The 23,406-nt window shown below is 40.1% G+C and overlaps 1 protein-coding gene across 1 annotated transcript in view; it reads left to right on the plus strand.

The window, feature by feature from the left end:
- The window catches only part of LOC131466963 (voltage-dependent T-type calcium channel subunit alpha-1I-like), a 230,690-nt gene that overhangs the window by 64,964 nt on the left and 142,320 nt on the right, over positions 1-23,406 (plus strand). Inside the window, exon 3 of the mRNA XM_058640603.1 lies at positions 18,362-18,473. Coding sequence (XP_058496586.1) covers positions 18,362-18,473 — 112 coding nt within the window. The remainder of the gene's footprint in view (positions 1-18,361; positions 18,474-23,406) is intronic.

Consider the following 23,406-nt stretch of genomic DNA (forward strand, 5'->3'; position numbering starts at 1 on the left):
AAAAATAAAAGAAAGAATGAAAGAATTACAAATAAGGTTCTGAAATCTGTATTTTACTTTGTGTTTATAAAGCCGGGCTAGACAAAGACTGAAATTGAAAATGTGCTGCTTATTATGCACTTCAGTAATTGAAGTGAAAAAAAGTGATTTTAGAAGTAATAAAAAACACATTTCCATGCAGTTTTGACACGGTTTCAATACTTAAATAAAACACAACAGGGGTGCAGTGCTAAGTGTTTCTCAAAATTAAAAATAATATCTTAAATGTTCAAAAATATATTCAGATGCCTATCACAGTGGAGCAAAGCATCCAGCAATGACTCACATGTCAGGGCTAAAATTGAAGATCTCATTTGGATTATTAAATTTACTTTAACCAAGTATGAATAATAACCATTGGAAGCTTAACATGTCCTCTTTTGTAAAGGACCTCCAAATACTTATGTATTGTAATTCAGTCATGCGGGACATGGCCAAGTGGAAATAGAACTTGGCTACAGGGTACTAGTGTACTCATTGTGTCGGTCCCAAGCCCGGATAAATGGGAGTGATGCATGAGGAAGGGGATCCGGCAAAAAAATCTCTTCCAAATCAAATGTGAGACTCATGTACTATGGCAACCCCGAGAGCTTAAGCAGCCAAGTCTATAAAAGTTACTATTATTTGGTCCAAAGCATTTTAAAGACCTCCAAAAATAATGATTTATATTATACTTTATAGTAATCAGGTTAATGCTTAATACATTTAATTCTGCAAAAACAGAGGCTTCGTCATTATCATTTATTTACTTTCAGAAACAAATTTAACTTACAAGCAGTGACTGAAGTCATGTGTTATTCTAAAATACATGCTCTCAAAGCAGTTGTGTTCAGACGAGGTATCGGAAAATAAAACTTGCTGAATTACAAGCGGCGATTCCCCTTCCAAAAGGGTGATAACTAGCGTTGTAATGAAAACCTTCAGACAATACATGTTGCAGGCTCTCTGCCATCTTTTATCCCGGCATTGGCACATCCTATTTCACTGAACAGACAATTTGTTCTTTGGCAGGAGCTGCAATTCATTTTAATAGTCCACCTTTCCCCCAGTTAACCGTTCTGTTTCATCCATAAGTTTCAATTCTTCCAGCAGTTAGAGCCAACATTAGTGATGGCATGGACAAATGGGATGGCTTAATGAAACGTTCGAAAGGCTGCAGAATAGAGCACAAGTATTTTTAGCTTAATTTGCTCACTCTTAGTGGTGTGATGGTGTGAGTGGAGGGTAACATCTGCTGGAGTGGGCACCAAAGAGACAGAGCTGGTGGAGATATCAAATTTATTTCAAAGCGATAGAGTATATTATTATCTCAAGCATATTTAAAAGTAATGGTGCTACCTTTAACCTTCCAGTTATTACATTCATTACGGCTTCAGCGCTTCTATGCTCTACGTTGCTTTTTTTGTGGTGCATGTCAGTGGGTCAGATATGAGACCTGTTACTGTTCTCGGACCATTAATAAATCTGAAATCATTTAGAAGCATGAAATGAGGTATCATTAAACGTGCATCAGTTATCGACAGTTTGGTGTAAGTTTAAGAAACAAAGGCCAGAAAATGAAGCTCTCTTTGGTCATCATTTCCATTGAGTTATACCTTTTAAACAGGATTTGTAAAAACGAGTGTAGCAGCCACTTTTAGCAGTGTATACCTGGCGTAGAACTTTATTCATGCACCATACACAAAAATAACTGTCTGTTAAATTTTTTATAAATATGAAAACTATTACTATTACTATTAAACTATTACTAAAACGACAATAACAGATGATAAAATCACTCCCTGCGTCAAATATCCACCAAGAATGTTTATGAGAGAGGGAGAGAAAGTGAGTTAATTAACCAGTCATCAGCTTCCTCTCCACTTTTATCAGTTGATATTTTAATGCTCTTTCACTGCAGAACTTTGTTTAAATGCTTTTGTAGTGATTTTATGTATTTTGCAAACATAAATAGGCTACATCGCTGAGAAAATAACACGCAATCGGCTGTTCTGTGTTTCTATATGCCTGCCCACCACTCCGTTGAGTCCCAGAGAAGCTGAGCTTCCCTGGAAGTAACATTTTTACCACATTTATCCGATCACCATTGAGCTCGCCACAGTGAAAAAACCTATTCTGTGTTGTGTCATAGAGATCAAGTGAAGCTGAGCTTGCACTTGTTTCAATGTGTCGTCGTGCTGCTGCTTCTGGAATGGATGACAAGAAAATTGTGACTGACGATCTCTGCTAAACAACTGATTCTGAACATGTCTTATAGTTGATCGAGTTCTAGAGAACTTTTAGTAATGAAATACAACAGTACATATTCAACCATTTATTTTTTTTAGGACATTTTAGAGGAAGCAGAGCTTCCCTTGCTGACATGGAGCAATCGCCTCCGGTAGCAAAGCTTTTTAGGTTTAAGTTTGTTCATCATTTCTAACCCATAGCAGCAGCCCATCGTGTTGCTGGCAACCTGGGGGTCAAAGTGCTACAAGCTTTGTTATTAGATTGGTTGTAGTGGGTGGCACACCAAAACACCAACAATAAAAAAACAAAAACTTAAACAAGTTTTGTAGCCCCCAAATGAAAATTCTAAACGATAATATGCTAATAATAAGCAAGTTTTTCAATTAAGCATGTTTCCTTTATCTCTGTTGAAGTATGATGGTCATTTTATGACCTAATATAATAAAACTCTTACACATACACCTGTTTTTGTCACAATCTGCATCATTATCTCAAGTCACTTCACTCCTTATTTGTCCTTCCACTACAGTACTGCCATATGGGGTCCAACCTGTTACACCCTTTATTATTATTATTATAATAATAAAAAATGTTGCCAGTCATGTGAAAAGAAATATAGCCTATTCGTCTGCAACCCAATGGGAAATTGTACATTTGTATGTACCCCTTTGCAAATCTGCAAATCAACATAAACACAAAACACTGTCATATGTCTACATGTAAATAAGTAATGTTGGTTCCAAAATTGGTCCCCAAACATATATGTATGTATTATTCAGAAAACATACAAAGGCAGCACGATCTTGGAAACTAGGTTGTAGTCAAACACTCACAAGAGATAGATAAGTAATAACCTCTGCTTGGCTTATTTAATACAGAAAACAATCAATTTCAAGTTTTTCCCCATACCACATGATGCGTAACTTTTGCCGGTCACATGACCCCTGAATGCCCTCTGTCACCTATGACCTATGATTTTATGGATCAATTTTATTCTATTATTTTAGTCTTGGCCTCTGGCAGCTTTGCAGTCGGCTTATTGGGCTGAATGTCATCTATAGTGAGGAAGTGATCAATTATTCAGTATTATTCCTTTGTGAAGGTGAATAGGTATTGATTGATGATAGATAGACTGAAACTATGTAGTGTACAACTGAGATCCGATCACATGCAGAAAGCACTAATTTCAACTCTTCACACTTGATATTAAAATGTGCCCTGAATGCATCTCCTATGACCACACGTGATTCTCTTCAATGGTCTTTTGATGTGGCTGTAAGTTATGATGTTGAGCTTTCTTTTCACTCCTAATGTGCTTATTAAAAAAAGGTTTTAAGTACCGTGTTACACAGTTCTTGCTTGGTATTAAACTGCATTAACTTTATTCGGACGAGATTCAAATTATTACCAAGTTAGTCCCGTTTGACTGTGCCATGTTAGTAGTTCCGGAAGAGGTCACTAAAGATTACGGCGACTTTTACCTGGGGTAAAATAATAACCTATTAGCCCTGTGCGAACAGACCAGCAGTAAATATTCAATCATCTCCTGTTCTGTGGATTTTCAAGCATGGGTTGAAGCCCTATGTTGTTGTGTGTCTTCAATTGTGATATCAAGAAGCAGGGTGTATTGTTTGCGTGTAGCTGGTGCTTGGTCGGGGATCACCACATTCGCCATGACCCTTGCCCTCCCACATTGGGGCCCTTGTCTGGCTAGGGTGACTGAACATGTGCCCCGTATGGGGGGGTCACCCCTCTGTGGGAGTGCATGGAACGGGTCGTAGCGGCTCCTAGGACAGATGGAGCGAGAATGACATTATTCCACCTCCTCATATAAAACTAATCCTGTACAAATAGGGCTCATGACACACACGATGATCACACACTTAAATCTGCTCCCTGCATGTCGTACCCTTTTTTGAAAACCCCCACCTCAACCCGCCCCTGCTGCTCCAGACAGCCCCACGCTGTTGATGTCATGTACTGCTGCTCTGCCATCATGCTGGTTGCTGCCAATACGTATTATTGTCAGTTTGACATCGCCTACTGGGCCTGCGGGTGCTGACATAACAGAATGGCTCCTGTAGAGTGATTGTTACAGGGTGTATGGGTGTGTGACGGGGGTCGGCCAAGGTGAGCAGCAGCCTTCAAACGTCCATAGACTCTGTGATTATTACCACAGCAGGATGGAGGTGTGTTTGACTGTGTACGGGACTCAATTGCCTCCAAACTTGACTGGTTGAAGTAGAGTTAAGCTGTTAAGCTTTTGACAAAACTGAGCAGAAACACTATATTAAACAAAAAAAATTAAACGCTCTTGTGGGAGTGTGCAGGGACCATTTGGATTTAAATTGCAGGCCCGCAGTAATGATTACAAAAATGATATGTTTTAGCCACTTAAACAAAGGCTCACTTAATAAAATCAAGGTTGGCTTAATTGCATAGTATCATAAGATTTTAGTCACTGTTTTACCTTGCTGTTAGGCAGCCTGTAACTGATGGTGTGAGACTTTTTAAACACCAGTCCATTGACAGAAACAGCAATTTTAGCTTGTAAGGCAGCATAATTCAACATTGTTTGGTAAGTCTGTGTCATATAGTATGTAAATAAAGGTTTTGAAATACTGAGGTCACAAAATAACACAAATGAAATTACTCAGTGGAAGCAGTGGACAGCACAAACTTAGGTTTACCGTCAAGTTCTTACCATATAAATTACAGATACAAATAATGTTAGTATGATTTTGGTTGATTATGGTTTTCTTTTTCATAAATGAACTACATTCTACTATATATATTATATGCTATATAGCTATATTTTATAGGACAATAAAATGAGCTAAACAAAGAGTGGAAAACTGAATAAGACTGGGATTAAGCCATTATCTCAAGTTTGGTAAATGACAGTCATTAGTCCGTCATTAACACTCGCCTCCAATGATTGCTGTCTGTGTTGTGCTATCTTGGGAACTGTTGACTGGCATGTGTTAATGTGTTGTCTGTGTGTGTGTGTGTGTGTGTGTGTGTTGAGTGTCTGTGTTTGTGTGTGTACAAGTGCATGTTTGTCTACACCTTTGTTTCCGAGAAGCAGGATTTGTGTCTCAATTTGAGAAGCCTCTCGTTCCCCGCTGAAACGAGTCTTGTCCCTGCAGATACCACACTTTGTTCCCCTTGTTAAGATCATGAATATTAATATGTCGCCTTGTTATGTCTCAGTCACATTACAGTGATAATTAAGGACCGAACGCTGTCAGACACTCTCTCTCCCAGGTTTGGACTAATTGACCTCCCTATACACAGAGATGATGAGGTGAGGAGAGATGCACAAAGGGAGACACAATGAGGTGAAGACAAAAACAGATCAGAAGGCCAACAATGACGTATCTGAGGGAGGAAGAGGGAAAATGAGACGAGGACAAGATATTGAGTGACAGAGTGAATTCAGAGGAAAACTGGAGACGTGGAGTGTTTCACAACTTGGATCTTATTTTTAGGACATCCAGCTCTGTTGGATACGGTGGCCGCTGAAACCTTTTGACAGGCAGATAAGATGAAACAGTGCTTCTACTGATTTCTACTGACTTTGTTTTTCCTTTTTGTCTGACTGCGTTGTTTGAAAACCTTTAAGAGCAGAGATGCTCTTAAGCAGATAATTAAGTAGTCAAGTTGCCTGATTTGTGAGCCTCAGCTTAACACAGCAACCCTGTATTCAAGACAGTTAGAGCAAACAATGCGATCGAAAATGTGAATTTGAGCATTTTCCCTCTGGACAGAGGTTTTGAGATGTAAGAAAAAAAGTGTGGCTTTTCTCCAGCATGTATTTAGTTTTTATCATTTTTATTCCTGACACATTCATTTATCTCTTCTAGTATTGGTCCAGTTGTTTTGTTATTTGTATTTTTGTATGTATATTACTTCATTAGAGAAGCCTGGAGCACTATCTTTTACCTCTTGCTTTTTTACTCATTTTTGTTTTTATTTCATGCTCTACAATGCACGTCATGTCTGTTCTGTCTCTAAGATGTTTTGTGGATGCTACGGTCTTCAAATTGCAAAAAAAAATATCTACCTATGGTTACAATTCAGTGACTTGACTCACCACTAATAGTTAAACGATGACACTATTGTTGTGGTGTTGATATAATTAATGCCCAATCTATATTCCGCAGACTCACTTCTCTTTGCTGGCAGTTGTCTCTCTGGTGAACAAAAATATAATATTTAATAAACAAAAGGAAGAAGTAGGGAAAAAAAATAAGATCTTAATGCAAAATATACAATAATGGGTGCAGAATAGTGCAAAGAAATTACAATTCGGTAGGGTGACGGCTGTGGGTGCTGGCCTGAATCAGTACAAGTCTTGGATCACGGGCAGGGGAGCTCCGATGATGCGCTCAGCAGTCCTCACTGGGCCCAGACAGAGGTAGAATATTTAGATTTTATAATATAGCATGTCTAATTTCAATACTTTACACTCAATTGGGAAATTATGCACCTGGATCAGCAAATACTGCATTCCTAGATACATAAACACTGGCACCTTGAAAAAATAGGCATTCAGTTACGCTTTAAAAGCAAATTGTTTACTAAAAAATACATGTCCTGGCTCCACCAGTCTACATGCTGAACTTAACCCCCAAGTTGCTCCCGATGGCTGTGCCGGCAGCATGTGGTAGATGTGTGATGGAACATAAATACACTGTATGAATGTGTGAGTGTGTATGGGTGAATTTTTACATTGGCCTGATTTATGACTCACTCTCTCATTTCACTTCCCTGACCTTCCCCCCCTTTAGTCTCACCCCCTTATCTCTTACTGTCTCTTTCTTCTTTGACTTTTTCCGGTTCAGGTCTCATCTCCGTCATTTGTTCTCATTATCTCCTATTATCTCCAGCAAGGGTCTTCTGAATACACTGAAGGAGCAGAAGTGACCTTCAAACTTCTTTCTCAAAGATGTTTAATGATATGTTGTTAATGATCAAACAAATATATATTTAAAAAAAAAAATAACTTCTAATCAAAAATGGCTTCTATTAGTGGCAAATATGAGGAGTTGTATTTAGCACTGTCAGTATTTGGTGGTCGGTCTGGCACTTATTTTTTATGTTCTTACTTACACAAGCCGGACAAACTGCAGAATGGAAATCGAGGCCATAGGCAGGAGAGGGAAGCTACACATTTCTCTGCATCTGCATTTATTACCACCAAACTACATGACATAAATAGAAAAACAAAGTGGGAGTCGGAAAGAAAAGGAAATCAACATCGAAACGCAGAAAACTCCAAGTAGATGTTTTAAGGGAGTTTAAGGGATTTTTTCTCTCTCAGAGGCAGGTCACTATCTGTTATTGCAGACTGTTTCTCTGCCACTACCATCCCCACTATATCGCTATAACTTAGTTGGCAGCTGTTAGCAAAACGAGTGGAGTTTTATCTCTTTCCGTTTTCCTGTTGCTTCAGTTTATCTGCCTGCAGTTCATTACCAGGAGGTGATGGACTGTTGAATTAACCCCTGTCGTACATCGATAATCCCAGCAAAGCCACGGGTCTGCCTTTTAACTGACTGTGTGCCCATGTGTGTGTGTATGTGTAAACACAGGTGTGGTACTTTTTAAATTATAACTTAAGACTTTCCAGTAGTCCTTATGTTCACCAAATCCTAGTCCTAATAAGGTAGAACCTTATTTCCGTGACTCCAGTTACTTCACTGATTTGCTTTTGGTGAAGTTTTATACGACATGAAGTTGTAAAGTTATTTAATAAAGGAGCTTTTTGGAGATACCTGCATGGCTCTCTCGATGTTAGAGATTAACTGGCTTCATGACCCCAGATTTATTAAACATGATTCTCACCATCTGCATGCACTTACCACTGGGGAAGAGGGATTTAGGATCTAAACACAGACTCAAATACACACACACACACACACACACACACACACACCTACAGGCAGGTAGCTGCAGTGAAGATATAAGGATATGGAGCAACAGAAGTGCTGGCAGGTAGATGCAGAACAAGATGCAAAGCACGTAATCCGGTTTTAACCTCAGGGAAGCTAAGGTACAAGGGAAGACACCGAGGAGCTGAACACAAACTGACAATAAGTGAAAAACACAACGTAGCTGCGGTATATTATACAGCTGAGACTTTCAGGCAGAGGCTTCGCACTTTTGCTTTTGCTGTGAAACAGGAACAGGGCCTGCTGTGTTTGTGACATGTGAGATGGATGTTGACGGTGAAACTGTGAAGAAAGATCATTTTCACTGTCGGTTTTTGCTGTGAGATGTTTGCAGTAGGCAAGTGGTCTATTCCCAAAAGGCATAGACTGTATAAAATGGTTTAACTTTCCGGGTTTTCTCCCTGAAGCCAACCTGTAAGTAACAATGGATTTCCTACTTTCCATTTAGAGGAAGAAATACTAAATATGTAGGCTGCAAACTTCTGTTTGCAAATATTCAACATGGCATTGGCTAAATCCTGATTCTACATCACATTTATAGGTGATGTCAATTGGTTTTTGCAGTAAAGTAAAAGTTTTGTTGGAGAACACAGACCATGCAGCAGACACAGGCACATTTGTGAGATATATTTGATAATATTAGAGATAACGTGTTGATGGTTCATGGTTTAAATGCTTAATATCAAACCTTTAAGGCATCAATGTTAAGGGAGCTGAGTGATGAGCTTTGAGAGATACATGAAACATGTAATATGTTATAATGTTACACTCCCCCTGACTGTAATTCATATAACCTTTATTATCCATATGTCTTAGTCTGTGTGTGTGTGTGTGTGTGTGTTTGCTCTCTTCTGACCTGACAGCTTAGGGAAAAGAGGAGCTGACATCAGATGCTGTGAAGCCTTACCGTGTGATATCCCATGACATTTACCGCTGTCCAGACCACACACACGCACACTTACAGACGTGTACGCACACAATAATACATGCACACACCATCAGCGCGGCACATAGACACCAGTCAGCTGTACAGAATCAAAGATGGAAAATTCCAGGAAAGGAAAAAAAAGGCCTGCCAGTCTTTTCTCTACATTGTACAGAGATGGAGGAGAGGATTGGTGAGAAATATAGATTAGGAGGAACTATATTGCAATCGAAACACAACCTAAACCGTGCCGTGCCAATGTGAGCGGAGCTTGGACCATAGGTGGAAAAGGGGTTTTAGTATGTTGTGCTTCTACACCAATGACAGTTTATCTTGCCATGGTGCTAATCCGACTTGTGTTTCCACCACAGGATTTGTGGGCCAAATGTTGTGAGTTGTGTCAGTTACCTAAATAGTGTGACGTCATGCTGGTGCAATACAGTGTCGCCTGCCAATTCATTCCACAAAGAGGAAGGACGGTGACATAGTAGACAGAGGGCAACAATGGAGGACATCCAGCTTTTGGTGTCCTTTCCTGTTGGCATGTGGCCGATCATCATAAGAAAAAGACAAGCTTTGTTTGAGAGTTGGGCTACGGCGTGTTTTGTCTTTTTAATGTTCAATTCAATTCAAATCAATTTTATTTGTATAGCACCAAATCATAACATACATTATCTCAAGGCACTGTACATAGACAGCATCAAGGAGAGCAGAGAAACCCAACAGTTCACACAATGAGCAAACACTAGGCATCAGTGGAGAGAAAAAACTCCCTCTTAACAGAGACAGAACCAGGCTCAGAGATGTGCAGCCATCTGCCTCGACCGGTTGGGGTGAAAGGAAAATGGGGGACAGAGGAGAGGTGGGGGAGAGAAAGGACAAGAGGGAGATGAGGTAGAGACAGCAGAGAGAGAGAGACCAGGAGCAGATTCACAACAACAGTATCAAGTTACAAGTTTATACAGTCAATGATGACATGTTTATAGCAATACAATGCAATTTACATAAGCAGCAGCAGAGAGTGTTGATAAAAATTATACCGATATCGACTTTTAATTATAGCATAATAATAATAATGGTGATGATATGTATGATAGCAATGTCGTCAAAAACTGGATCTGGATCCTGCAACCTGCAAGATGAGGATACAGAGAGAGAGAGAGATGAAAGGAAGGAAAGACACAAACTAGGGAGAGAAAGAGACAAGGTTAATGACATATAAAATGCAGTGTTGATCAGTCAGTAGACTGCAATGTGTCTTGTGCCACGTGCCAAAAACTGGGATGGTATGGATCATGTATTTTGGTTCCCCTTACAACATTTTAGAACGCACATGCAAACAATTGTAACCTGTACTACTTGGTGGCACCATGGCTCTTGACAGTGGCTATACTGCCTCTGCACTGCCCCTACTGTTCACCTGAAAATTACACCATGCTCATTTGTAAGGGTGTGGATACTCTGGCCTAATAGTAAGGATGATACATGGAAACCCTTTGACAAAAACACAAAGCACCTTAAGATATTGCATTGTTGTTTTCTAATAAAACCTAATTGAATTGTATTGCTGTAACAAACTAGTAATACGTTTTATTTGTCAGATTGTAGATGTATTTTTGTCAAGTCATGACATTTGGGTTCCTCTTATTGCACAGAAAAAATAATAGTTTATGCATGAAGTGATTATTAATCATCTCTCTGTACACTATGCATACTGTTTAATTCAGACCACTAAGATCCAGTTAAACATCTTCACAGTCTATACTATCTTGCTACACGTAGTTGTTTGTTGCTAAGGAGTTGTGTAAAAAGGTAAAAGGGCATTTATCACATTTCTGTTTGAGCTACTTTTACTTTGAAAACTATTTTGAAATCTCAACACCTCCTCCCAAATCACCATAATCTGAGACCCTCAAGTTTTGTTTATTCTCCAATTTGCTGAGCATCATCATTCCGAGTTGCTCGGTCTCTGAAACCCCAAAGAGCCTCTCCTGTGTCATTAACTTCATCAGTGACGCCACAAGACACAATGAGCTATTACTTAAGGACACCAAAGCCAGAAACTAGAAACTCCCCCCCATCTACACCTCTGTCTCTTTATCTTCTCCCTCTCTCTATCCTTTGTGACTATTCACTTCATTTGATACTCGATTGGTTGCCTTGGAAACCGGAGGTCATTTGCCTCCTGCAAGTCTCTTTGGAAACAATAAGAACACAAGAGGGAAGGAGAGGGAGAGAAAAAGGCAGAGAGACATCAAGAAAATCGGAGTGATGCCACGCAGTGAGGTATTAAGAATTTATTTAGCTCCTGCTGTCACACACTTTCAACCTCCTTGATCTTCACGGCTCTGTCACACTGATGCCTTTCGGCTCATCCAAATCTTCTGGGTAACGATCTCCGGTGACACTTTATTTCATCTGCCCATTTTAAGATCTCAGATAATATTTCCTTCAAGTAATGATGTAACCAATCTGCTGGTGGTACTTTGTTGTACCTTTACTCTGAAGATGTGGTTAATGGGTTATCAGGAAACACACTGTAGCAGATGTTTTACAATCCTGATATCTGATATAAGCAGATCAAATGACATTTGAGCAAATTATTAAAAAAGAAAACACGTTATCAGCAGCCTCACTTCAAAAAAGCCTTAACAAAACCCAGAAAAGATTACAATTGCAATTTAAAAACTTTGCAAAGCCTCATAATCTCTCACACTGAGAACAAAATGGGTTGCACAATTTCAATAATGGGACACATTAAAGCACAAGATAGTTACAAAAGAAGATGCAGTCAGCTCAGTGAACAAGCTTTCGAGGTAATATGATATCAAAATAAGAGTCTCATTTTTCTCATTTTGTTGTATCTTCAACCAAATGCTTCAAAGAAATCATTTGGACTTGAGAGGCAAGGTAACGTGACTTTGAGATAAAGATTAAATCCCACGTGAGTTGTTCCCAAGCCAGACTTATACCACAGTTTGAAGACACAGTGAGAAAGTAACAGCAAGGTATCTTTAACTTTATAACTTCTCACCATATCGTATTGGTTCAATTGTTACTTGCTCCCAGCTCTTAGCCTTACCCTGTCTTATCAAAATAAGGTAAAAAACAGAAAAAAGTGTCTCTTCTAATCTAATCTTTGGCACTCTGAGTTTTAAATCAGCTTGGACTTTCAAAGTTGTCATGGCAATTTGTACGCCTCCCCTAGCAAGTGACTGGAGAGTAGCGCAGAGCTGCACTGCCCCTCATCCACCCGCAACGATACATGTATATATATCAATCAGAATCAGAATCAGAATCAGAATCAGCTTTATTGGCCAAGTATGTAACACATACAAGGAATTCGACTCCGGTTTTTCAAACACACGCTGTACATGAAACATAGACATCAACATAACTTAACATACATTTGACAAGAGTGAATAAAAAAGGTGACCAGAGGTCCGGTTTATTTTTAAATATATATATATATATAAACGATAAAGTGCAGATAGTGAATAGATAAATAAACAAATAAACTGGTCAAGTGTTCAGTAATGTGACGGCCTGGGGGAAGAAACTGTTCTTGTGTCTAGCAGTTTTGGTGTACAGTGTTCTGTAACGCCTGCCAGAGGGAAGAAGATCAAACAGGTTATTTCCGGGATGTGATGGATCTGCAGAGATACTACCTGCCCGTTTCTTGACTCTGGATGTGTTCAAGTCCTGGATGGTGGGCAGTTTGACACCAATGATTCTCTCTGCAGTCCTGATGGTGCGATTCAGTCTGAATGTATAGATATACATAGATATAAATATGTGTGTAACTCACCCACTTTTATGGGGTATTAAAATGTGAAATATTCAGTGTTAGGAGCTGCCCTGCCTGATACACATATTGTAAAGCGCACACCCTGACAAGAGACCGAGTGGAACGGTACAGTTTGGTGAGGTATGGCATGTATTCTTTGTGTTTCCATTAGGAATTGTACCAAAATAACCAGTCCCAACCTTCCATTGGGGTCCCAGAGTAAAATGGTACAGTACAGACCCATTCTCGGATCATAACCCTTAGGGAATTTCTCCAAAATTTGGAGAAAACTCATTTAATTAGTTAGAAGCATTAATTTAGATTCAAACAAAGTAGACTAGAATTTAATGGTTGAAGTAATTGTGGCTTAACAAAAGGTGTTTTCTCGTGAGCTTGGAAGTTTTGGTAAATCATGGAAAAAATATTAACTTAGACTCCAAGGTGAATTGTTTGCTTGATGGTGTTTTATGGCAATTGACCTCCATAATGTGGTATTACTGCCTTCTCATGGACTGAATAGTCCATTAGTTCTTCTCCCCCCCCCCCTTAAAAGTGACTTCATACGTTTTTGGTGGTTGGTGGTGAAAGGTCTCGGTCACAGTGACCTCATGTTTCTCTGAACACAATATAAGAACAATACAGTGTTGATTTATGTTTTTGCTTCATGAACTTCATCACATCTGAAGAACACTGTGAAAGAATCCGTTCAAATTTGGTAGAAATGTTCTTGTTCTTGATCAACAGGATAGTTGTGTTTGAATTGTTGGACGAAAGCTGCATTGGTCAGCAGAGGCAAACTCATGGTGGCGCTTTTTTTTTTAACAACTCAGCTAAGTTAAAAACATAATTCATGTAAAAATTAATCATGAACAATGTCTCCATCCTGCAGCCCATTTTGTATTCATAGGAGAAAAAAGCTGAACCTGTTGCTTAGGATTATGTAACACGACACAAAGGGAAAGGACTTATTTAAGGCGCGCACACACACACACACTTAATCAAGGGTGAATACAATGGCTTTATTATTCAGGTCATAGATAACAATCTATCACAAAAAAGGCTTTTGGAAATTGGTTATACTGTATTTTCTTTTCCTCTCACGTCTTCAGCTGAAGTTTGAAACACGTCTTTCTTCCAAAACCAAAAACTCGAAATAGTGTTTTCTTATTCAACAGAAAGCAAATATCAGAATGCCCCGTGCATCCGTCAAACTCTCCCTTCAACTGTACACTCTGTAGCAGTGATTGACAGACAGTGGATGGCTGTTAAGTGCAAAAACAGCAGCCTAATTCATTTGTGATTGTACAATTGCACCAAAAAACATACAAAATATAACATGAAATAGATATTTTGTGCTTTAAATTTCACCTAATTTTTCATCCAGTTGCAGTGGTGATGTGTGTGTGTAAATGTCTGGGTATAGGAAAGAAAAAAAAAGGTATTATTATCAAAGGTGCCTTCACTAATTGACTTTTTTTGCACACTGTCAAGGCAGCACATGCAGTAACAGTATATGCTCAGGAACTAAACTTGAAAGCTGGGAATTGGATGGAAAAAAAAATGCATTTGGCAGTGGAAATAAACCACAAGATAATCCTTACAGCATAAGCAATAGGCCTGTCATCATTACTTAGAGCGAGGAAAGAAAAGAAAGCGCTGACCTGCAGTTTTATCCAGCCATGATATTGATATTAAAATGTGAATCTGTGCATTTTAGGTGGTGTGTTATGAAGCAGTGGCTGCAGGTTCTTACCACACGCTCTGTGACACCTGAGGATGATCGCTCTGTGCTCATTAGGGAGGACGTGGCTAACACGTGTGTGTGTGTGTGTGTGTGAGATTCCCTACTATTCCTACTAACCTATTATTTTAATTTGTGATCCAATCCAGAGTCAAAAAAAGTGTTATGACGGCACAACGCCTTTGCAATCATATGTTACATTTCAATTTCCAATACTTTTTATTTACCATATCATACCATATCTGTCATCTCATCAACCACATTTACATCCCTTTATTTTTGTATTTATTCTATTCAAATGCTTCCAAATCAAGCTCAGAACACAGAGTATACAGCATTGTCTCGTATTCACATACACATACATTCACCTGCCACTTCATCAGTTACATCCGTTCAACCACTAGTTAACACAAATATCATGTCGGCCACTAACGTGGTGGCAGCTCATTGCATGGTAACCTCCTGAAGTTTAAAACTTGCTCCAGAATGAGGAAGAAAGGTGATTTAAGTAAACGTGGCATGGTTGTTGGTGCGAGACGGGCTGCTCTGAGGGTTTTCTGTTGGGATTCTCCCCCACACACAACCATCTCTATGGTCCACAGAGAATAGTCTGGAAAAAAAGAAAAGAAAAGTCCAGAGAGCAGCAGTTCTCTGCATGGGTGAAAACGATGCCGGAGGGGAATACAGTCAGAGACAATTGTAATGCAACAGTAACTCAAGCAAAAAGGTTTTAGGTGTCATGTGTACCTAATAAAGTGACTTGTGAGTGAGAATATGGCTTGAATGTCCTGATTCCATCGCTAAAATGTGAGATGTATACACTGCCTGCAATACCTTTGTTTTTTGTTAACATGTCTTATATAAATAGTAAAATTAAGTAGATTTAGACAAATTTACAAAGTAAATACTGTATCTGACATTTAACACGTTTATAACCCCCCCCACCCCCCCCACACACACACACACACACTGTCAACAACTTACCAAGTAACGCTATAAAAAAAGTACAGCCCAATTAAAAACTGATGCCATGGCGGCGTATTAACTGCTGCGTTTGATGTCAGCTCGGCACTACAGTGTGTAAGGTTGTACACGAAACACACGTCTGATGACACACATCGTGTCTTTACCTTGTCTCACATGTCTGCAGATGTTGGGACATCTGTATTAAAGAAGCCTCGCTTGCAGAGCTGATTACGCATCACGATAAATCATTCTCCTCAGATTACACACATCGATTTAAGGATAGACTTAATGTGTGTGTGTGTGTGTGGGCGAGCGTTTGTGTTTTCTTGAACGTGTTGCTTCAGTCGCACGTACATATGTGCGTATGTGTGCTTTACTGCTCGCACTGCGCGATAATGAGTGGGTGTTTGCTTGCTTACTTGTGTGTGTGTGTGTGTGTGTGTGTGTTTATCTCTATACATGTGTTTTGCCCACTCACAGCCTATCTTTATCCATGCTGTGATATCTGCGGTTAGTCCGTGCCTTTGAGAGAAGGTTCAGGCATGGAAACATGTTGAGAATTAAAGACGTGGGAATTCTGCTTCTTCTAACATACAGCGCAGCTTCAGAAGAAAACAGGTCATCCATTTTATTTATTTATTTATTTGAATAGTCTTTGCTGAGGCTGCTCCCACCCCGCAGGGCCGTGTGCTGTATAGTCTGGGGCAGCAATTCAGCATCCTGAGCGGTGTAGCTCCAGGGAGCGATTGGACCTCCTGGGCTCTTACAGAACTCCATCCTCCTACAAGCACTGTATAATCACTCCCCGAACACACACTCACACATGCCTATGGAATCCCTCTGTCACACTCTGCTGCATTGTTCCTGTCATTTTTTGTTTCTTCCTCAGCTTGGCTCTGTTACCCTCTCTTCAAAACAAGTGTTGTACATGCCATGGCGCACATTTTTGCCTCGTCAGGAATATTGTCTCAAATTTGTTCTGAAGACTCTATTCATTCCTGCTCATTTGTCGTGGTAACATTTTATTTAGGCAGGTCACATACAGGTTTGGAACCATGAGATGGTTTGAGGATCCATGTGTCCACACTGAGGACTGATTACAGGTGAGACAGGATTATGTTATTCTAACTACATCTGCCTGCGGAAGACGCTACAATCTCTCGATGTCTATTAGACCTAGTGTCGATTAGAGCTAATTTATCTGTATATAATTCCAAATTTCTCCTGGGTGTATTTGTGAGTGTCGCTGGAACGATTCAATACAACTCAACTTAAATACCACATATCATAGTTTTCATTACTGCTGCTCGCATTACACCCTCTCGAGGCGCCGTGCACTTTAAAGTCAAAGCTTTACTCTTTAAAAACTGTGACATTCTGCCACTGAATTGGTTCACCTTTCCTTCCGTTCTAGTTTTGTTGGAATTGCTGCAGTTGTACAATAACACTTTAGTTGAAAGGTCTGTCGTAACATGTTTGAAAGCACATTGGTGTACATTGTGACAGTCCCGGAGAAGAGACCTGTGATGGCAGATATTGATCCGTGACTCACCTTTAGGCAACATCCAAGGCTTTACACGCAAAACATCGCGTTTATTGTACTGTATAACATAACAGTCAGAGAGGAAAGCAGCAAAAGGGAAAGGGAATGCCTCCAAGACGGTGGTGAGACCTGCTATGATGTATGGATTGGAGACAGTGTCTAATAGATGCATGGCAGAGCTGAAGATGCTAAGATTTTTGTTGGGAGTGACCAGGATGGACATGATTGCAAATGAGCATATCCAAGGGACTGCTCAGGTTGAGCAATTTGGAGATAAAGTAAGAGAGACAAGGTTGAGATGGTTTGGTCACGTGCAGAGGAGGGATAGTGACTATGTTGGACAAAGGGTTTTTGAAGATTGAGCTGCCCCGATAGAGGAAAAAAGAGTCCACAGAGAAGGTGTATGGACATGAGGACAGTTAGTGTAACAGAAGAGGACACCAAGTTATAGGAGGTGGGGATGTAGGACCGAGGTGGATGATCTGCTATAGTCACAATGATGCATTTAACAGCTAATTGCTTGAGTACATACCCTTTTTGTGATTTTTCTTTTTGGCAAATGTTATTATTCTGCTTCAGAATACGATATAGTGTATAATATGCTGCATTACTCATCTGAAAACAGGCTCTATGGCCTGGTCTTGTGTGTAAACTGCACCAGTGCAGGCTCGGGAGGGAGTGAGTGAGAAGCATTGATCCTGTCAATCTGCTGAATGACTGAGTTTTTTTTACACATTCATAAATGAACGGGCTAATTAGCAAAATTGCCATCCTCTCAGAATGAAACGTTTTTGAACACGAGAAGGTTGTTTTCAAAAATGAATTAAACATGATGTTATTCAGTCAGACTCTCAGTCAGACTTTCCTCTGATCAAACAGATTAGAACTGCTTGATGCTTGAGAGCCTGAGCTTAATTTCTTTTACAAAAAAAACCAAAACAATGTTATGAGTGTATGTATTTCAGATCAAACTGGGTTTCACTGTTTGAGTGTTTTAATAATTGCCATTTTGTTTTTTAAGAAGTAGTAACCTTAAGAAAAATATCCCTCAACATCATGTTTTGTTGTCGATTGTAATTGAATTGTGGCACGTGAGCACAGATTGCTGTCAAGTTATTTGTTTGTGTCTGTCACTATGTATGAGCTGATTTCCCTTAACCTGCTGTGTTTGTACGTGGTTCGAACGCGTCAGCATGATGGTGATCCTGCTGAACTGTGTGACCCTGGGAATGTACCAGCCCTGTGAGAACATCGACTGCTCCTCTGACCAATGCCAAGTTCTATCGGTACGTGCACACACGCATTCACACGCACGCAACAACCAGAAACACCAGGACACACCTCTGACGCCGATCTGTGTCTTTCTTTGAACTCTTTGAACTGCGTTTTTTAAATATTCTTTCTCAATGTGTTTTTGTGGTTTGCAGAGTTTTGCACCGATAACCTTGCCATGGATGTCCTATCATGGTTAACTGTTGATCAGCATAGTTTTACCCCAGAATAATTAATTTTATTTACAAAAAATTCAGTCTCAGTTCAGGATTATGACGTTTCAAAGTTTGATCGCATGTTACTGCATAACACCGTCAAAAATGACATAGAATTTAGTGGCATCTAGGGGTTTAAGTTGCATATTGCTGCAAACTAAATCAAGAGGAACAAAGAGGTAACAAAAACAACAGTTCTTAATTATCAGGCGATAATATTTGAATGAAAACACAATTTTGAATGTGTTCAATTTCTGTTCATAGATCCTCAATCAATTTGTTCCACTAGGCCTCTCATGTATGCATGGTATATTCTAAGGCAAGGTTGAAGTTATGAACTGTGTACTGAAATTGTCCACACTGCAACTGCCAAATCAGATTGGTAAGCACATCCCTGATCAGATCCCGATCTCCGTGTGTCCATATTGGCATTGTCTAGTCTAGTCTCCCACATGGATTTCTGTAGACACAGGCCACGCCCCAGAATGGATGACAGATAAATGATAGAAGACAAATTAAATGGATGACAGAAATCTGTGACGGTTTCGGTCATATTTCATGGAAGTGACAGAAACGCAGGAGACCGCTGAGTTGTCCTTTATGCTGCCATCACCGCTGGAATGGCAGTGGAGCAGGACGTGTGTTGCAGACAGACCCCTGATGCCTGGTAGAATAACCCCAACCCACAGTCTGTTGTGTGTTATCGTCCATGCTTCTATACCTTTTTTTAAACTATTTTAGTATTTTAAACTATTTTAGTTAAAAAAACAATTTTCTTTTGTGTCGATCAATCGACGCTCTAAAATTCTATCTGAGCGACCAAGGCGTTCAGACTGAATCGGATCTGTAAAAATCCAAATTGCATTCGAAACCACCTCTGCATGTGGTTTGAATCAGCTGATTATGCTGATCGGCTCCATCCATGTTCCTTACAATAGCAGTATTTTGTTTTTGTGTGTGTGTGTGTTTTACATCCTGGCTGATGGATGGAATGCAGATCGACCACTTGTCTTTCTTCCCAGTGAACTTTACCGCTTGGCAGCGCAGAGCTTTGCGTGGCTGACGACTTCACTGTGTCTCATCTCTGAGGGATTTCCGGACTATTTTTAAAAGTGCACTATATATCCCTCATGCGATCATGTTTATTTTATCAGACACTCTACACACATACTGTACTGTACGTGTGCTCTGTGTGAGAAAACTCACAAACAAACAAGCAGTAACAAATCTGCTCTTTCTTGCTCTCCGAGTCATGCATATTTTATATGAAATCTGACATTTTGAACTTACATATCGCTTTCCTTGATGCAGAGTGTGCACACGTATCCATTAAATCCCACATACAGTATTCCTGTTGACACGTAAAGAACCCACTAATTCACACACTAACACACACTGCCTCCCTCTCCCTCGGCCTCTCTGTCTTCCTTCCTCTCACTCTGTCTTTCTCCCATGCTGTGGCCTGTAGCTCCTCGCTGTGACTCACAGCTAGCATGTGGTCTTTATGAGCGGCGAGCAGGACTTTCTCACATAACACGGCACCTAAACAGCTTTGCCCGTCATCTGGCAGGACGCACGGAGCTGCAGAATCCTGTTTTGCTTATGTCAAAGGTGCCGTGAGTGGGTGTAACACATGTGCGCGTATGTCTTCACCATTTTGGTGTTGAATTGCCCCAGAGTCCTGTTTTTGCACATTCTCACATGGACACAAACGGCACCTCGCTCATCATATAACAGCCAACACACACAACTGATTGATTCTTCTCCCTGGGGGAGGTGGCTGGTGAGTTGGACCTAATAGAATTTCTCCTCCAAGTATCTATAGACCCTATTCAATATCAGCATGGATTTAGCGGGCTGCGGCGCCACAGTCAATATCACTCCTCTCAGAAAATCCGTTCTTCAATACCGTGATTTCACTGCTGCCTCACCAGCACAATTTACAGCTTAAGCTACAACAAAGGGGCCTTGGGAAGTCAGCTAGTTATTTAGTCAGTGAGTGTATGATGATGGATGAGTGGTTAAACCCCAGGAAATGTAGTTTTTAAAGCGCCAGCAATTTGTTCTGTTTGTCAGAGGCAACTAAGACTGTGGTGAAGATGCTTCATAAGTGGAGTCTGAATTATGAAGACGTCTTGGGCACTTGTTGAAACATTTTCAAGCCCAAACAGAAACATCTTCTGCATCGGACTGTCTTCTATCTATTTAATGAGCTGGGTTTGTGAGAATATGAGGTACTTTAAGGCCCCTGGTATACATCCACACACACATGCGTATCGTGGACCCTGGTATACTCGCACGCCAGGGTCCTGTAGTATCTGACTTCACTGTTGGGTGGAGGTACAAGTCTGGACACAGGGAATAGGACGCATTCCTACCAAAGAAGAAGAGGACGATGCTACCGCTCCCTCGGACACGTCTGGCAGGAGAGTCGGGGTGTCGGCCGGTTCAAGGGTTGCTAGGTCGAGGCATGGATGACTATCCTCTGTGAATATTTCTTCTATTTTCGAAATGTTCTTTCTAAATGGTGAGTGGGGATTAATACTCCACCTACTGGTGGGGAGGAGATTCAGTTTGCGCACCCAATGCGCCCTTTGCGCACGTTCCAAAATCTGGGCTGCACACGCAGATTGCGGGTTGCGCATTGATGGCGCATCTCGTGCCATGCACACTATGTGCATTGGGTCCACGTTGGGTCGGAAGTATACCAGGGCCTTCCAGTTGCTGTGCGAGGACCACAGTGTTTTTTTTATCTCACCAAGTAGCTCAATTTATTCTCCACTTGAAGTTTGACATATTTTATGTCCCTCCATGTCATGCATCTGTCGTGCATCACACTTTGGGATTGACGACAGACAAAAATATTTTGTCTGTTGCTCTCATTTATCAGTTCAGTGGGCGCACTTACTGACTGCTTTTTGTTTTTACTTTCTCATTCTCCCTATTGTTCTCTCAGTAGAAGTAAAGTCTCATTATCTTTAATTACCTCACTAATGTCACCAAATCCATCTTTTTTTTATGAATGAATAAAGATTAGCACAAATATGACAGAAGGACATACCCATCCGGATGATGTAATGCAAGTAAACAAATATTAAAAGTGTTGAGTCATGGAGTATAAATCAGTTTTTGGAGAATCAATAACAAACCCCTCAGAGAGAGATAAAGATGTTGTCAATGTGCAAATATGTGCAATATGTGATGTTTCATTAAGATTAAAATAAAAAGAAAATCCATATTGTACTATTAAAGTTAATTTCATAAGGTGCATTTGCACTGAAACAAGTGTTACACCCATAGTTTGGTCACTTCAAATAAAAAAGAAAAAGCTTTTCTATTTCTGCTGCATCAACGTTGGAGAGTCTCATTTCGAGACCCGTTTACATTTCCGCATAAAAGTACAACAGTAAGAATACCAACTTTCTCTTGTTGTCCCATTTTAATTTAACCTTTATTTACAAAGGTGACCACATTCAATGTTATGGTCCGTGTGTGTAAGAATTAATGACATCCAAAGGTGAGACTGCAGATTGTAACAGATGCAGGACTCCTCCACTCACACCCTCATCTCCCAGGCATCTGATTGAACTACAGTCGCCTCTACAATCAGGAAGGATAATGTTCTTCTTTATTTGCATATTCGGCCTTTGCTTCAAAGCATCAAACACATGCTCTGGCAGCACAAAACAGCTACCTCTGGAAAGCAAGGCCGTTGCTTAAAGCACATATTTCTAATTCTGTAAGAAGATTTAAAAATATATATATATATTAAAGTTATACACTTATATACTTGTGTGGAGATGGGATCAGGACAACTGAAAGTCACAATTGAACAGGGTATTTCCATACATAGCCAGGAGGAAATGATAAATTATAGATTTTAAAAATGTCAAATTCCAATTGACTCTCTTTCCATATTACATACAAGTGAAGCAAATTCTTACAGGGGAGTTGAGCTAGAATGATTCAGGGGAAGTGTATGATTCTGACACCTAATTTTGTGCAGACTGAGGAGATCTCTGTGAGTGAAGGTTACAGTTTATTTGCACTGCTGTGTAAGTATGTAGCCCTCCAAGGGAAGCTTTGCAAATGGAGCAGTTGTGCAAAGGTTGGGTAAGTTTGGGGAAGGGACAAGGACGGCCAGCACAGAATGTGGGAGATTTTCAAGTAGTTTAATATAAGAATTTAGGAATTTGGATCGAAAGGGTTTGAACAGGCAGGCTTTCATCCACTGTGTGTGGATGGAAGAATTTGGACACAGTTTCCCTGACAGATTCTCATGTAGTATTGATGCAAGGAACAACAGCTGTTTTGTCAGAGAAGTACACCCTTGGTTGGGAAACGGCATGAGAAGCAGCTGTGGATCAGTAAGTGGAGCATTTATTAACTGGAAGGTCGGTGCTTCAGTCCCCAGCTTCAAGCCTGCATGCTGAAGTATCCTTGCAGGCAAAGCTTGACACAAATAGATGTCTGACCGTTAAGATTTAGAAAAGAACCGTGAAAATATTCTAGTTGTCATACATGTGATTTGGATTTAGAAAAGTTCAGAATGTTGAGTCGCTGTCTTCATATTTTACAAAGAGGAGAGTTTTTATGTTAATGTGGCCGAGTACACCTAAAGAAAGGCTGGATTAAGCCTCTTCATTCCCCGATCATGACACCAAATAGGCTAATAGAGTTTCACAACTGGTTTGCTCATGTTCGTCAACACAATTTCACAGGATAACTTCAA

The sequence above is a fragment of the Solea solea genome, chromosome 10, assembly GCF_958295425.1.
Source record: "Solea solea chromosome 10, fSolSol10.1, whole genome shotgun sequence".
NCBI lineage: Eukaryota > Metazoa > Chordata > Actinopteri > Pleuronectiformes > Soleidae > Solea > Solea solea.